The sequence below is a fragment of the Xenopus laevis genome, chromosome 1S (assembly GCF_017654675.1).
Source record: "Xenopus laevis strain J_2021 chromosome 1S, Xenopus_laevis_v10.1, whole genome shotgun sequence".
Taxonomy (NCBI): domain Eukaryota; kingdom Metazoa; phylum Chordata; class Amphibia; order Anura; family Pipidae; genus Xenopus; species Xenopus laevis.
The window spans coordinates 3,269,709-3,286,685 of record NC_054372.1 but is presented as its reverse complement, the minus strand read 5'-3'; the positions used below and the strand labels follow the sequence as shown (position 1 = coordinate 3,286,685).

The 16,977-nt window shown below is 41.4% G+C and overlaps 1 protein-coding gene across 2 annotated transcripts in view; it reads left to right on the top strand.

Moving 5' to 3' along the window:
* Positions 1–312: 312 nt before the first annotated feature.
* cpxm1.S (carboxypeptidase X (M14 family), member 1 S homeolog) overlaps positions 313–16,977 on the top strand; it is a 28,686-nt gene continuing 12,021 nt past the window's right edge. The window contains exons 1-4 of one of the 2 annotated variants that reach the window (XM_041579339.1): positions 313–656; positions 8,709–8,818; positions 10,220–10,359; positions 10,910–10,994. In XM_041579339.1, the coding sequence (XP_041435273.1) occupies positions 401–656; positions 8,709–8,818; positions 10,220–10,359; positions 10,910–10,994 (591 nt within the window). In that variant the 5' untranslated portion in view covers positions 313–400. Of the gene's footprint in view, positions 657–4,701; positions 4,949–8,708; positions 8,819–10,219; positions 10,360–10,909; positions 10,995–16,977 lie in introns of those variants that run through there. The other variant, XM_041579340.1, reaches the window with a different exon arrangement.

The window sequence follows — 16,977 nt, the reverse complement described above, 5'->3', positions numbered from 1 at the left end:
TAAAGACAGAGCCAATTCAATTCATACAGTAGGCGACTTTGGGTTGCAGGAGTTTCCAATAAATTAATTCTAGAATTAAAACTTGATGACAACTCACATTCATTAAATTATAATTATTATAAAGAGTACAGTTTGAAATCCAGCCTGACAGTTAGTGTTTGCAACCTGAGACTGTCCATTATTCCTGAGCCTTTGCTATTGCTCCCCTTCTGGAGTTGTATGGAATTCGGCATGGGGGCTGGGAATGTTTGGTAAGAAGGAGGGGGGTGAGGGATTGGGAGAAGGAGACAGGGAAGGGGAGACAGGGAAGGGTAGTCAGGCTGTGCTGCTGCTAAATTTCACTCCAACATACAAGAGTGCACAGAGTAGTACAGAGGTTTGTTTTTCTTGGACACTCAGCATGCATTGGGTACCTGAGATACTGGCAGGAGTCTTGGCTGTTGTGTGCATAACCATTGGCTATGGTGCTCCTTCTGGTACCACAGTCAGGATGGTTACCACAGCAAAGAGCCAAAACCAAAGGAATATCACCATGGGAGCTCCACGAGCCAATGGGACCGTGCAACCAACACCATATGGGGATGAGAACCTGGAGGAGCCTCTTCCCAAGGACAGAAGGATGAGACTATCAGAAGAGAAAATCCCAGACAAGGAAGGTGAGAAGGGAGCACCAAGCCCAGTATGTGACCCTGCTGGTGGCTCTTTGTTTTGGGTTAGCATGCTGAGGGGGCACACATATTTGGCTTTGGCTGTCACTTTCCATTTCATACAACTGTCACCATCTTAAAATACTAATTTTCTATTCTATACTATACTTCTATTGTATGTTGTTTTTAGGTTAGATACCTATCACATGCAGGAGCATTATATTTACAATATTACAGGAATGAGCAACACAAGGTCAACAAATAATAGTTGATACTGATTTTATTCCAATGGTCATAATGCATTTCTTTCCTTTAGCTCTACAGGTTACCCTTGGCACATACATGTTTATTGTATTCTTTTGGAAGCCACCTTATGACACTTAACCAACTGCTCAATGACTTGCCCTTTGCCCAAATACCTGCCAGACGCCTCAATCCTCCAGAGCAAGGATTTCCTTCAACACATATAGAGTTTCTAACCTTAAGCAACATTATTACACTCAACATTATAAATCCAAGGTTTAGTATATGATATTTTGTACATAGTATGCAATGTAATTGATATAATGTTCCCTAAAAGCATAGAATATCCAAGTCAATTCGACTTATCTCCAATTCAGTTATCACCTTGACTCTACAACACGACTCAAGATTTTATTTCATTTTTTATTACCGTAATGTCACATTGCTATGGAGTACCCTGCAGCAAGGTGAATGAATCCCCTAAATTAGGTCAGACTTGGAGTCTCTAAGATGATGGTGTCAAGTCTATCTTCTTGTTATTATCTTTGGTCTGAGTAGGAATTGTTACTATATGTATCCTAAAATATTGATGCATGTCCAACGGCAGCAAATTATGTTTTGAACCCAACAAAAGGTGTAGAAGGCACATCCAGAAGCTCATGGCTTTACCTTCACCATAAGGTTGAAAGTCTCACTTCAACAAAATACATTTCACAAAGATATGTCTAGAAGTCACACCTTCACTCCATCTCATTTCATCACAGAGGTGAAACTAGAGCAATTTCTAAAGCAAACCATAAACATCTCCAACACAAGCTTAAATGTCACACCATTCTATGGATTTAGTTGTTGCACAGATAAAACCAGAAATCCCTCCAAGTGAAACTATAAACCTAACATAATACTTGGTTAGTGATCATACCCCAGCAAGAAGTAAAGAACTAAACTAAACTGTGGTGGAATTACCTCTCCCACAATCCTTAGACATCCACAACATTTTGGTTCTTTGCACTTTGGACTGATTTGGTGGAACTATCTCAACTAGTCTAAAGACTTGGAGACAAATAAATTGCCAGATTGAGAATATATTAAAATAAAGTCCTGTATGATAAATCGTGATTACAATAGATTTACCACCATGAGCATTACATACAGCAGGCATCCAGGTTTAGGGGCAAATTTACTAACCTCCGAAAATTCGCCAGCGACGGCTTCGTTCACATCGCAACACTTCGCCAGGTCTAGATTCGACAGGACAATGCTAAGTCACTAAAATTTGAAGTTGCATCCAGGGCGCCGAATGCTGGCGAAGTAGCGCTATGAAAAGTAATGAAATGACGTCACACTAGCAAATTTTCGCTAGCGTTAGTCACTTCATCCTCTAGTAAATCTGCCCCCTTAGACTCCATTAAGGGCTGCATACAGTATATCTGACTGTATGGAATCCTCACAGTGATCATGTGAGCACAGAGTGTTGGACCTGGTGTGTGCACGGATCTCATTGGCATGAAGATAAACAGGAACCCAAATCCCTCGGCACTACAGCTGCTGGGAGAACAGAGTCCCCATTGATATGTCCATGCTCTCCCCTGTTATATGGAGCACTGATAGGGACCAGATGATAATCCCAATTGTGCATAATGCTGGACAAACAAACAGCCCCAGAGGAGGGTTTAGGAACACAAATATGGTGTGCGTGCAATAACAGCTTATTTACTGGATCTTACACCTTGATATGTTGCACATGGAAGTACTCTGAGCCTCTTTTCATTTCTTTTAAACATATTTTTGTTGCACAGCTATAGGTCATATCCCAATAAGTACCCTTGTCCAATGGTGTTCAGTGTCCTGGTCTATTGAGAAAAAAATGACCAAATGACATGTGTTAGGTGTGTTGGGCAAGGTTGGTATAATATTCTATCAGTGCTCCATTACAATTTCATTGGCTGTTGAGGGGATTCAATGGTTTGGCCAGAGGAAATACTGCAAGAGTGCTATGTGCAGGTATGCTGCATGTTGTTAGACAGGTGAAGTACAGGTAAGTTGTGGGGTAGGTGGCATATTTGCACCATCACACAAAGTTATGCTCGGGCACAGATTTTGGCTTTCACCAGACGTTACCAATATTCCATTTCCCATCACTCTGTCCCATTGCAGCCTACTTGTGTGTCTCTTATTCTGTGCAACTGTGTTACAGTGTTACAGTTTGTGATCCCTAAGGTTTGTTTGATGGCAGCTTTACTCGTGTAAGTGTGAGGCTCAGGCATAAGAGTGAGAGTGCATGAGAGTGCAAGGTGTAGGCACAACAGTAAGACTGCAAATAAGTGCAAGGTTCAAGTATAAGTGTGAGAGAGCAAGGCTCAGGCATAAGAGTGAGAGTGCATGGGAGTGCAAGGCTTAGGCACAACAGTAAGACTGCAAATAAGTGCATGGAAGTGCAAGACTTGGACATATGTCAGGCATAACCATGTGAACATACTAGACTGACTGCCATATTTAATGTTTAGGTCTGATACCTCCCCACTGTGTTCTGTTTAAGATGATTTAATGGAAGACTCAACATTAAGTTTATTTTTTTATTTTCACTTGAAAGTGAAGAAAACTTGGCATGTGAAGTCTCTGTGCCATCTCCTGTAAGAGTGACGTTGCCCAATGGTACTGCCAGGCAGATGCTCTAGGGCCGCCTGTACTGACAGTTAGAGGGTGGGATTTCAGCTCTTGGACTAGAGTCCTGCAGAGGGTCAGGTACCCGCGAGTTGAGGGTAGAAGTTCCAGGTGCGGGTATAGACGCGGTTTGGGCCGCGGGTCTTCTCAATAGCTATTTTTACTCTTATTTTTCTGATCACGCCTACTTCCCATGACATCCCTTCCGGTTTACAATGACAGCACTTCCTGTTTCATGATGGTCAGCGGGACATGGGTCCAGGTTGCAGATAAGGTACTTGCGGGTCGGTAGTGGGTCCAAGCAGGTAAGAATGCGGGTTGCGGGTCCGGGTTGCGGATTGCAGGTTGCGGGTATGGGTCGGGTACGGGTTCCAAAAAATGGACCCCCGCAGGACTCTATGTTGGACTGCTGTGATGTGTGCATGTAAGTGTGATCATTAGACTGATGGTGAGAACACTGTGTTTTTCTTCAGTGTGTGTCATTGTTCCTTGCAGTGTATGAAAGTTTACAGTGTAGCTACACAATGTGTTACAGGGGCTGCATGAATGTCTATCTCACATACAGTGATAATAATAATGTTCTATGTATATAGTTCATGTGATTTAGTTGTATAATCACATTTACTTTACAGCGCTATGCAATATGTTGGCACTATATAAATACATGTTAATAATAATAATAATAATAATAATGGCTACTCGGATGGTTTAGGTGCACATGGGAGAGCCCAGAGATATAGACGTCACACTCTATTGGCTTTGCATTTTATAGCCAAGGTCCCGACGAAAAAAAAAAAAGTTAAGATAGTAAAGAAAGTGAAAGTCATGAAGAATCTGAAAGTAGAGAAGCAGAAAAGCTACTGAGAGCCAAGGAGAATGTATGTACTGTAAGATATGTGTGTCAAAAGTGCAAAATATCATGTGTATTTGACCAGCATTAGGCTGGTGAAATAAGAAACTCCAGGGAAATGTGTATTGCTGCAGCTAGTTAAACTGTTTAAGTGGTGAACCAGCTTAGTAAATGCTGGATTATGGGTCCCTGGAGTGGATGGAAGAGATCAGGGTGGGCTTCCATTCCTTGCTCCATGTAAGGGTTTTGCAGCTGCCAAGCTAAAGGCAGTTAGAGGTAATTAACTACAGGTATGTGGTAGGTAAAAGGAGTTGTGGAGCAACACCTCAGGGCTGCTGCTCTCCCCTAGAGACCCCATAGAGTGGAGGAGGGTGAGGGGTCACAGAAGGAGAGCTGGTGAGCACCAGGGAACCAGAGAGTGAGTTGGAGAGAGAAAGCTCCAATAGTCTGGAGAGAGGACCAGAGAAACCACTTCCAGGAGACAAGAGTGTCTCAAGTGTGCCCAGAGAGGATTCTGGGATGTGTGGTCCACTGAAAGCCAAATGTGAGTAAAGAGAACACCATTGAGGGTGTGAAGTGGGACTGTTTATGTTATGTGATTTCCCCCCTGTGAAGCCAATGGGCTGAAGAATTGTGTTTATTTGAAAATAAAAGCCAGCAAAGTGGCAATTTGAACTCTTTAAGGAGGTCAGTCTCCGTTTCTGTGCTGAAATCTGTGCCGGGGCCTTGGGTTTCGCTCCCTGAAGCTCAACGTACTAACAATGCTTGTGTCTGCCTTGAGCCCAGCGCCCCATGTCTTCTACACAGAGAACCATAAAACCTTAGTGTCTTACACATTGGGGGCTGTAAATCCCCTTTTTCTCACACATCTCGGTCTTCCACACTAAGGAGCCCTAAAATGTCTCTGCCTTGCACCCTTAGAGCCCTAAAGCCATTTGTCTTCCACACTGGGGGCTTAATTTCCCCATCTCTTCCACTATGAGAGTCCTAAAGACCCTTTCTCTCCCACACCAACTGCCCTAAAGCCCATTTTCCTCCAAACTGAAACAATAAAGCTCCTCTGTCCCCTCCAACAGCCCTAAAGCCCCACTGTGTCCTTTACTAGAGTCACATATATAGAGATATGTTTCCATATGGATGAGAATTGAATTTATTTTCCTTCCCATGGTTTGCTAGTGAATGAGACCAATATTGAGTCTTGGGTCTTTAAGGCAAGCTCAAGCTGAATATACAACAGCCAGTCAACACAGAATCTGGAACCAGTGTTGCTGAACTGCAACTATCAGCAGCCCAAACCAGCCTAAGGTTAACTCAGAGGCAGGTGAAGAATTCCTGGACCCTATCCTGTGCTGAGTAAACATAAACAAAATTCCCAGTCAAGAATTAGCTGAGAATTCCTAGGAAAGTGTCTTAGGCCCCAGTAATGTTTAGTCCACATTCTGATCCACTGAGAGGTCTCCTCTGAGCTGCAAGAACTACAAGAGAAGCATTCTGACCCTTAAACACAGTTCCATTAAGTAACATCTCCTAAATAACTAGTAAATGCAAAATAACCCATAATAATAGATAAACTGCTCCAGTTGATGTTCCACTAATGAGAGATGCTTTGCTGGAAGCAAGTCTCCTGGTACAAACAAACCCTGTCTTACTGAATACATGTTCTACTTTTTCCCTTTTAGAAAATAATATAAAAATGAATATATATTTTTGTTTACATATATCCCTGGAGGCTTTAATACTAATAAATATATATATATATATATATATATATATCTATATATATATATATATATATATATATATATATATATATATATATATATATATATATATCTATATATATCTATATATATATATATATATATATATATATATATATATATATATATATATATATATATATATATATATAATGGGTTGATGGAGCCAAGAAGCCCAAGAGCTTAGACATGGGAGATGGGGATCTAGGGGAATGACTGATGGACATTTTAGGTTCAAGCCCCCACTAGATAACCAGCTTTTTGTCAGGGCCCCCTTATAGCACATAACACTGCCACAGATATGGGAAAGCACTGGTCTATCAGCCAATACAAATGATAGGGTATCTCTCACAAACAACTCATTCCCTGCTTCCCAGGTGCTTCAGATAAAGCAATGACACAGGTCAATTCAGCAATAGCAAATACGTAAAAGGAGTCTTGCACACCGTTCAGCTCAGGGAAGGAAAATTTGGGCAGAGTTTAGAGAAGTAAGGGCTCATTTATGAAAGCACAATTCAGCAGGAACAGTCCCTAAGTTTGCTCATAGTCTGTACAGAGAGATCCCATAAAACTATGGCAGCATAGGTCCCTGTAACACAATTCAGCAGGAACAGTCCCTAAGTTTGCTCATAGTCTGTACAGAGAGATCCCATAAAACTATGGCAGCACTAAGCACAATTCAGCAGGAACAGTCCCTAAGTTTGCTCATAGTCTGTACATAGAGATCCCATAAAACTATGGCAGCATAGGTATTCTGTACTAAGCACAATTCAGCAGGGACAGTCCCTAAGTTTGCTCATAGTCTGTACAGAGAGATCCCATAAAACTATGGCAGCATAGGTATGGCTAAGCTCATATAGAGTATTCCCTGTACTAAGCACAATTCAGCAGGAACAGTCCCCTAAGTTTGCTCATAGTCTGTACAGAGAGATCCCATAAAACTATGGCAGCATAGGTATTCCCCTGTACTAAGAACAATTCAGCAGGAACAGCCCCCTAAGTTTGCTCATAGTCTGTACAGAAAGATAAAATGAATCTAGGCCGTTATAGAAAACCTGTATATTCTCTTTATATACAGTAGGTCTATATACAGGCATGGAAGCACTCACTGAAATGTAGGGAACAAGGCAGTCGGTCACAGAAGAATCTGTTCTTTGCAGGATGCAGACAGCCCCCCAGTGCTAAAATAAATAATATAGGATAATATTATGTAGGAAAACAATTGGGCACAACTTAATCTATGCAAAAAAAAACAATATAGAATGGAATCCTTTGCAATATTTTATCATCTAATAGAAACCAGCAGTGCCCTGCTGAATACAACCTTTCTTTTTCTGGTTCATGAGCCCATTTAGAAGTTGAATGCTCAAATGAAGTATTTCTGCATTAATGGGCTCCCAGTCTGTTACCTATTTTATCCTAAATATCCTGTGTATGTGAGTTAGGGGCAGAGTGACCCCTGGGTATATTAGCAGCATTCCTTTGTATTTTACCTTGTTATTAATACAGGCTGGGGGGGGGCATAAACATAAACCAAAACCAAATTTCAGGTCCAAAGGTTTATTCTGAGCCTCCAGCCGGGTGTGGGAGAAGCATTTTGCTGTCTGACTGAGATCTGTATATAAAGGGGGAAAGGGGGCAGCACTTGTATCTCTATAAAAAAAGACTTCAGTTTGGTCTGTACATTTAACTCCTCACTCTCTCTGTTATACTGACCAATCATGTGTAACAAAAATAAAGCCAAGCTAGCAATCAGTATAGCTGCTCCCAGAACTGTCTGAAAGTACAAAAGTGTCCCTTCAAATTTCTAAAAACGAATATGCAGCACATACATGGGTTACAGCCTCTCAATGGGAGGTGGCACACGTAGTCAAATGCCCTTAGCTGCCCTTTAATCTACTCAATAGGGGGGGATTCTTTTAGGATATAATTTAGCAACAGGACATTGACACTGGGACCCCTGCATCAGTTAACCTGGGGGGTAAAAGATTACATTGGCTGGAGAAAGCAGTGAATTAGTTACCACTTTGGTGAAGCTGTAGCTGTAGCTGTACCCCTGCTTTGTCCCTGATCTTTTTGAGGGGAAGGGTCCCCATGCAACACAGGCAAATCTGCATCTGACCATAGGTAAGAATGGTATGCATTATAAGACCGTTGCATAATTAGAGAATTAGATCATGAATATGTGACATGATGTGTGAGAGTGGTCAGCCTAGCCTGGTATCATCTTTGTAGGTAGCTGGCTATTATTATTATTTGTATTACTTATTTTGACAGGGAGGAACTACTGAGTCAGTCACCTTATAGCTTCATTCAGGTTCACAGTACTTTTATGCAATGCAGTTGGGCAAAGACCATTGGGCTGGCTTTTGGATCTCTCCTTATCCGCTCCTTATCCGCATGAGCAGTACAGCAAGGAATTTCTCACATAAGTCCAACAGCGGGAGAGGAAGGAAATGTAACCTTCAAACGTCTTCATCATTGCAAATGCAAAATATGTTTCAGAGCTCAGCATTGCTCACTATTCCTATATCCTCTTTGTAGCATGTCCCCCGCTGGGCCTGGAGTCGCTTCGAGTGTCCGATTACCAGCTGAGAGCATCCAGTACCAAGCGCTATGGCCTGGGGGCCCACAGAGGTCGTCTCAACATACAGGTAGGGTCAGAAACAAAGTTTCAAAGGGATAAATGATGACATTGTCCATGAGTGAATGCAGCACTGATTTATATGAACAGTATATTCTGTATATATTTCACTTTTATTTATTTTGTGTGTCAGAAACCGATGCAAATTTAGCACTGATCTATAGGACAACACTATAACAAGGGAATTGCGCAATAACATTATTTTCCCATGCTTTTTATGACTTGTAAAGTGTGTCATTTATTTTTTATAGTTCAAGTAGTAACATATGCAACTGTGGGCTGTTGCTTAAATACAAAAATACTGTTTATTTGCTTTCCATAGATAAACCTCAGCACAATTAGGGCAGTGGTCAACAGAGAAATTTGTTGTGATTATTTATGTACGACTGCGGGCGACAAATCTCCCGAAAATGCATCTCCATTGGAAATAATAGAGATCGCTGGTGGGAACATCAACATACTGAAAGTCTTCCAAGGTTTCCTCCCAAGGCAACTTTGGTCGACTCCGGAAGAACAAAACATTTCTTCCGATCTTGACCGAAGTTGCCTTGGGAGGAAACCTTGGAAGACTTTCAGTATGTTGATGTTCCTGCCAGCAATTTCCATTATTTCCAATGGAGATGCATTTTGGGAGATTTGTTGCCCGCAGTTGTACACACAAAATCGCAACAAATTTCTCTTTCTCTGCATCTCCATTGGGAATAATTGATGGGTTGGTTTTACCTCTGGCAATTTCAATTATTTCCAATGGAGATGCATTTTTGGGATATTAGTCGCCCACAGTTGTGCATTTTTATCGCGGGCAACAAATCTCCCCATTGGCCTCTGCCCTTAGTCTTACTCTCACTCCCAGTGCACTCAACACTACCCTTTCTCCTCTATCCCTTGCTGAATGACTATACAGAAGTAGGGTAGTATGTATGATATGCCTGTGCATAAAGCATGTGTATAACAGCCTGGAAGATGTATGTCCTTGGCTTCATGTAGAGATGTGTGTTACATATATATCTTGTTGCTAGTTCCAGAGACACCCAGCCTGGTGCCCTGTCAGCTGGACATTCCCCCACATTCCCATTCTCTTTTTAACTAAAGATTATACTGGTTTGTCTTGTGCTGATGCTGCCAGTTGATGGAGACACCAAGCTAGAAAACAAGATGGCCCTAAGAGGTCATGCTACTTGAGCTTTTAATTAGCTATAGGTTCATTATATGCTTTCCCACCTCAAGGTTAGTACAGTTGGCTAAGGGTAGACCAGCCAATCCCACCCAAGTGACTATTATAGCTTGAGACGGTAAAACAACAGACAAGCACAACCCTAGTTTACTAGGCTCATGTGGATCAAACGTATATATTGCTCTTTCATCCAGTGGAAGACATAAGCCGTGATGAAAATATTTTCCCCTCTTTTAGTCTGGAATCTACGATGATGATATTTTTGATGGAGGCTGGTGCGCAGATGAGAAGAATACCCAGCAGTGGTTCGAGGTGGATGCCAGAAGACTCACACGCTTTACTGGAGTCATCACTCAGGGCAAGAACTCCATATGGACGTGAGAACCATGTTAGACCCAATCCAGTCTTTAAAGGGGACCTGTCACCCTAAGAAATAATTCCATATCCTATATTATAATGTTAGTCAAGCAAAACAAACTTCACTTACACTATTTAAGTTATTTTAATCTTGTTTCTTAGAATTCATAATCACAGCAAGCCGTCATCGGCCACTTTGTAAACACTGTTATTAAGGAAAACTTAGCATTATGACAAAATCGTATTTATGTGCCAGAATGGGGGACCTGATGAACAGGCCCATGCACTGGCTACAAAATTATTGTTCATGTTCAATTTGAAAAGGACTTATGTGGCAGGTCCGCTTTAAGTCTGAGGCCTGTTGAGTAGGAAGGTTGAAATGTAGGAGTCAAACTTCCATCATTTCTTCCAAAAATTTGCACTTTTCCTTTTCTTGAGGTTGTCTTCTTGATTATTATGTATACAGAAATATACATTTCACGATGTTGAAATTTAAAAAGTAATTTTAACAGCAGTTATTTGGTGAATATGGTTTTAAACATAACCAAGTTATAATCTTTTCTTTCACAGAGATGACTGGGTGACGTCGTACAAAGTGCAGGTCAGCAACGACACCCATACCTGGAAGACTTGCAAGAATGGGACAGAGGAGGTGGTGAGTATACCTACCCCCCCCCGCAAATACAATAATGGGCATCTCTTGGAATAAGCCACCTTAGGCTGCAAGCTCTATGAGTGTTAAGAAAGTACCTGGTGGTCTAGTGGGGGTGCAACGGGGACGCCCGCCGCATCTTCTTCTCCGTGCGCTCTCTGTAGAAAAAGACCGGCACGCTCGCTGCTTTCAGTTTTGAATGCAATGCCACGTGATATCATTGCGCTGTGGCACGAAATTCAAATATTTAAAGGGGAATGTTCATTGCCCAACGTAAAGGTCTCTTAGGATTCTCTTAGATCTTTGTTGTTCTGACCCAGCCTGTGACTCAGACTACACTATCGTCTCCTGATATTGTACTACTCTGTCTGTTTGTTATTGACTTGGCCTGCGATTCCAACTACGCTTCCTGTTTTCCAACTCCGTATAATGTGCGGTTCCCTTGCTTTCCCAGAACACTTTCCTTGGTCCTCTCACCTGGCAGCACCCGAGTAGCAGAGGGCTCCTCCCGAAGCCAAAGTTGGTTGCTAAAGGCGGAAGAGTGATTTGTGACTGGGACCTTGGGGTTTGTTTTAGGTTTGGGATACCAATCGTCACAATGAGGAAGGGACCTCCTACCTAGATGGCACTAGACTAGATGGCACTATTATGCAGAATGCTTGAGACCTGGGGGTTTCTGGATATTTGGATCTTCATACCTAGTCCATTAGAAATGTAAACATTAAATAAACCTATAGACTGGGTTTGCTTCAAATTAGGGTTAATTATATCTTGGTTGGGATCAAGTACAAGCTACTGTTTTATTATTATACAGAAAAAGGAAATCATTTTTAAAAATTTGGATAAAACGGAGTCTATGGCAGACTGGGCAATGGATTCCATACCTGTATATATACATATATTTATTACTGTCTGGTCCAAAATGCTGTCATGGAGAAATGATTGTTTCTCAGAATGCGTCTACAGCTATTTCTTGATATCAGGAAGCAGCATGGGAGACAAAACATTAGGATCAGCGCCATATGCAATATATGCTCTTTTTTACCAATAACAGACATCTTTGGGTTTTATATTTCTGGGGACTTGGTGTGCAGGAATAGACATCTATTAAGTTCCAGAAACAAGAGCTGTTGCATGAAGCCAGAAGCTCGGAGCAGTTCAAAGGAAACTAATGAGGGCAACAGACTGGAAAAATGAATTCATAGTTTATAGACTCGGAGTCCATAATGGGGTGGGAATACAAAGACAATCTGGGGCAGGAGAACATAAAACGTGACACAGGGCATTCGATAGAAAGCATGAAATAATGAAGATTGAAGGGAACACCATGACAAATTCCATCTAGAGAAGCTCTCAGTGAATAAAGTTTATATAGTATATAGTAGAATGGGTCATTTAATCAAACAGGTGCAGAAATAGGAGGTTCTGGCAACAAAATACAGCACGGGATTGTAAAACAGAATAAAGTGTCAGACTGGCAACTATTCCATAAAAAACAGCAAGAGACGCTAAAGCACAAAGTTCTATAATCCAGTAACTGGTTGAAAAAATAGAGTTTCAAAAATATTGCTTGAAATTCTAAACAGAATCAAAAATCAATTTATAAAAGGTGCTACTATTAAAAATGCAGTGTAAATTATTACACATTTCAGTTAAAATAGGAAGTTGTGGACACAGCAACAAAATACAGCATGGGATTGTAAGATTATAGTGTCATATGAGTCCATAAATACAGCAAGAGATGCTGAAGCACAAAGATCTGTAATCCAGTAACTGATGGGAAAAATTGAATTTGAGAAATGTTGCTTGAATTATAAACAGAATCAAAAATCAATTTATAAAAGGTGCTAGTATTAAAAAAAAAATGCATTTCCAGTGTAAATGATTACACATTTCAGTTATCCTATATGCCAATAAATACAGAGACAAGGAGACCCTGTGCTTGCAGGTTTACGAGTCCGGTTTCCATTCCGCTGTGACATTGGGGTTTATTTTTGTTTTTAAGAGAAGGAACTGGCTCTAGTGACACTTGGGCTACTTCCCTGGCTGCGCAGCTTGGAAATATTCCTCGGGTTATTAGAGGTTTTGCTTAGCTTGAGAGAACACTGAGTGCCTTTAATAAACCCTAGAGAAGAGGCTGCTAATCAGAGCCACGTAACCCCCCCCCCCCCCAGCAGAGTAAATGTCAGGTTTACCTTGAGCTGAACTGGCACATAGGGATCATGTCTAGTGATGGACCCGCGTCAATTCGAGTCAATTTTGATGCAGGAGTTAAAGTCAATGGGCGTCTGAATAGTGTTGACGCACAATGGTTTTGACGAGAGCAACTTTTCCGATGCGCGTCAAATTTATTTTGACGCCATTGCATTTTTGGCGGCGAATTATCTCGAATTTAGTCGCCAGTGGCAAAACGAGGAAATTGGTATTCGCCCATCACTAATCATGTCATTTGGAGTCTCCAGTTTGTCACACAATTGGGCTTCTATGATCTTTTTGTATTTATTTATAGGAGACTTTTTTTTGTCCTTCTCTTTTTCCTTAAACTCACCACCAAACAAAGCTAGAAACTCTGGTTAAATTTAACTAAAAAAGACTTTCTTTACATTAGGCCTTGAACCTTCCCCTGGATTAGAGAATCCAGTGTCAGACTGGGCCACTAGGATATCAGGAAAACTCCCGGTGGGCCGAGGTGTCAGTGGCCTTTTGTTTCTAACCATTTAGCATGTTTCATGGTCATTCCCTATTTCTTTGTGGGGACAAAATGCTTAATAATGGAACAATATAGTAAGTAGATATAAAAGACTAGGAGAATAAAGAGGTTGAGTGAGGAGAAATAATAGTTTGAATAGTAGGCCCAAGGTTTTCCAGTGGGTCCCTGGCATCCCAGTCCAACACTGAGTGAATCCAATCACCTGCAACATTTGCCCAGGTGTACAGTTCCTACTCTCTGTACTTCTGCTCCGGGGCTGCTCTCTTTCCCATGGTCCAATGGGATCTCTTCCTGGATTAGTGAATCCAATCACCCGCAACATTTGCCCAGGTATACAGTTCCTACTCTCTGTACTTCTGCTCCAGGGCTGCTCTCTTTCCCATGGTCCAATGGGATCTCTTCCTGGATTCAATTATTTCCTCCAAGTATTTACACATGCACATAGCTCTGTATTCTCTGTAATCCCTGCTTTCGGGCTGCTTTTTTTCCAATGATCCAGCAATGGCCAGATCATTTATAACTGGAAGTGCAGTGGATAAGTGCAATTTCAAGCATAATTAATGTGGCTTTTTACCCACAATGCAAAAAAAAAAGGTAGCGATGCATCTAATTCTAATTGCACTCTCTGTGCTAGCATCCTGGACCCTTCCTGCACCCCTCTGCCAACATTGTGGTCCCCTCCTCTGGTACAAAAGGTGAGCATGTGGGGGAGGGGTGACAGTAGCAATTTTGGGGCAAGTTAAAGTCTTTTGTGGTGGATCTGGTATTCAGGCCTAATATTGTGGATTCAGCTCATCCCTAGAGAGAATAAATCCGTGTTCTGCATCTGGTTAAGTCTAGGGCAGACATGGTTCCCTTATCCAGCACAGGAACACTTATACACTTATACACTTATACACTTATACACTTATACACCTATACACCTATACACCTATACATCTATACACCTATACACCTATACATCTATACACCTATACACCTATACACCTATACACCTATACACCTATACACCTATACACCTATACACCTATACATCTATACATCTATACACCTATACATCTATACACCTATACACCTATACACCTATACACCTATACTGCAGGATGAGGCTCCGCACTGAGCTCCCTCTTCTTTTGCTGTTTTGCTGAGTTTTCATTAAATCAAGTACATACTGTGCTGAGATTAATCCCACTGAAAACCTGCGTATTTCTCTGCAACTTTGTGTGTATTTGGGAAGAAAAACCCTACTAATGCTGCTCTCGTCATGTATAATTGGAGGGTTTATCTGCCATCTCACTTCTAGGATTCAATGGGTTCTTTTCAGTCGGCAATAATTATTGTTTATAATTCTTGGACCCGGCTCTGGTTATTCTGGGGCAGCTCCAAACCACAAACATTTTACTTGCAGCTCAGGGCACAACACTGAATTCCCTTCTGCAGACTGGGAGCTAGAGCCGGCTTAGTACTTGCTTAGTACTACATGGATGGAATGTTCTAATTACCCCATAATACAAGGCACGTTTTAGAGAAAATGCTCTCAATGAGAGCAAAATAACTACAACATGACCCTGAGTAATAGGAATAGTATTGGCAGCCGAGATTTGTGATGTGGAAGATGACCATGTTGGTATCCAGACATTATTATTATTATTATTATTATTATTAACATGTATTTTTATTAGCGCCAACATATGGCGCAGTGCTGTAAAATGAATGTGCTTACACAAAAAAATCACATGAATTACATACATAGAACATACAGGGGTAAATTTATCAAAGAGTGAAGTTCTGCCACTAGAGTGAAATTCCGCAGCTCTCAATTCATTTCTATGGGATTTTGAAAGGTGTATTTATCAATGGGTGAAGTGAAAGTTCACCCTTTGATAAATACGCCTATAAAAATCCCATAGAAATGAATGGAGAGTGGTGGAATTTCACTCTAGTGGCAGAACTTCACTCTTTGATAAATATACCCCACAGAGTTACATATATAACAGCCAGTACAGGTACAAAAGGGGGAGGCCCTATGCAAAAGATCTTACAATCTAAAGAGGAAGGGAATGAGACACAAGGTGTGGGAGTGGCAAGATCAGAAATAAGCAGGTGAGAGATGTAACATATGGTATTGTATTTGGTAGCTGAACAGTGAGGGGAGGCTTCTCTAAATAAGTGTGTATAAGAGATCTTTTGAAAGCAGAAAGGTTGGGAGAAAGTGGAACAGACTGTGGGAGAGAATTCCAGAGGAGGGGAGCAGCCCTAGTGAATGTGAGTGAGGGTCAGTAGAGGAGCGTAGTAAGCGAGTGGGTGAGTATATAGAGATGAGTTCAGAGATGTAGGGTGGGGCAGAGTTATGAAGTGCTTTGAATGGACGGGTCATTAATTTGAATTTTATTCTGAAGGTAGTGGAAGTCAGTGTAGGGATTGTTAGAGTGACGAGGCAGAGGAGGAGCGGTTGCGGAGGTGTATGAGCCGCGTGGCAGTGTTCATTATGGACTGGAGAGGTGGCGGAATTCCAATTAATAGAGAGTTCCAGTAGTCTAGAGGTGATATGATGAGAGAGTGAACAAGAATTTTGGCAGCATCTTGGGTGATAAATGATGGTATTTTGGATATGTTCCTCAGGTGGAAGTGACATGATTTAATAAGTGACTGGATATGAGGAGTGAAGGACAGGGTATAATCTAGGATAACCCCAAGGCACCGGGCCTGGTGAGATTATTCTACATTACTTCCTTCCTATTGCAGGTTTTTCGGATTTATTCCAGTTTTATCACCATCCAGTGTCCATAGTTCCAGTTAATAAATGGTTTATTTGCACATGGGTACATTTCTCCTTTAAGGGACAGTTGTTGGTAATCCTAGAGGCAATCCTCAGAATAATTATTCCCATTTATAAAGTCTCCGCATGTGTATCCCATGGAGTGGTGGATTTGTTGGGAGAATGTTAATAATCCAGATCCTCTGTGGCACTGATGAAGGACTGAGTTTGGTTCCGCTCCATCTCCCTGCGGTACTTTTCTTGGCTTCCCTTTTATTCCTGGACTGAGAATTGAACAGTAGCCAAAACACAATGGGGCTCCCCGCTGGCCTTGGCCAAAAGGCATTATAAACAGTGAACCCTTTGCTGCTGTGAGAACAGCAGCTGTATTTTGGAAGTAAAAAAAAGTCCAAGCCAATACAGATTTTTTATAGTTTGAGGTAAAGGATTTGCTTATCTATAACAGGGGAAATCTGCAGCCTTGGATGGGCAGTATAGCCCCTCTACCCCTTGAGTTT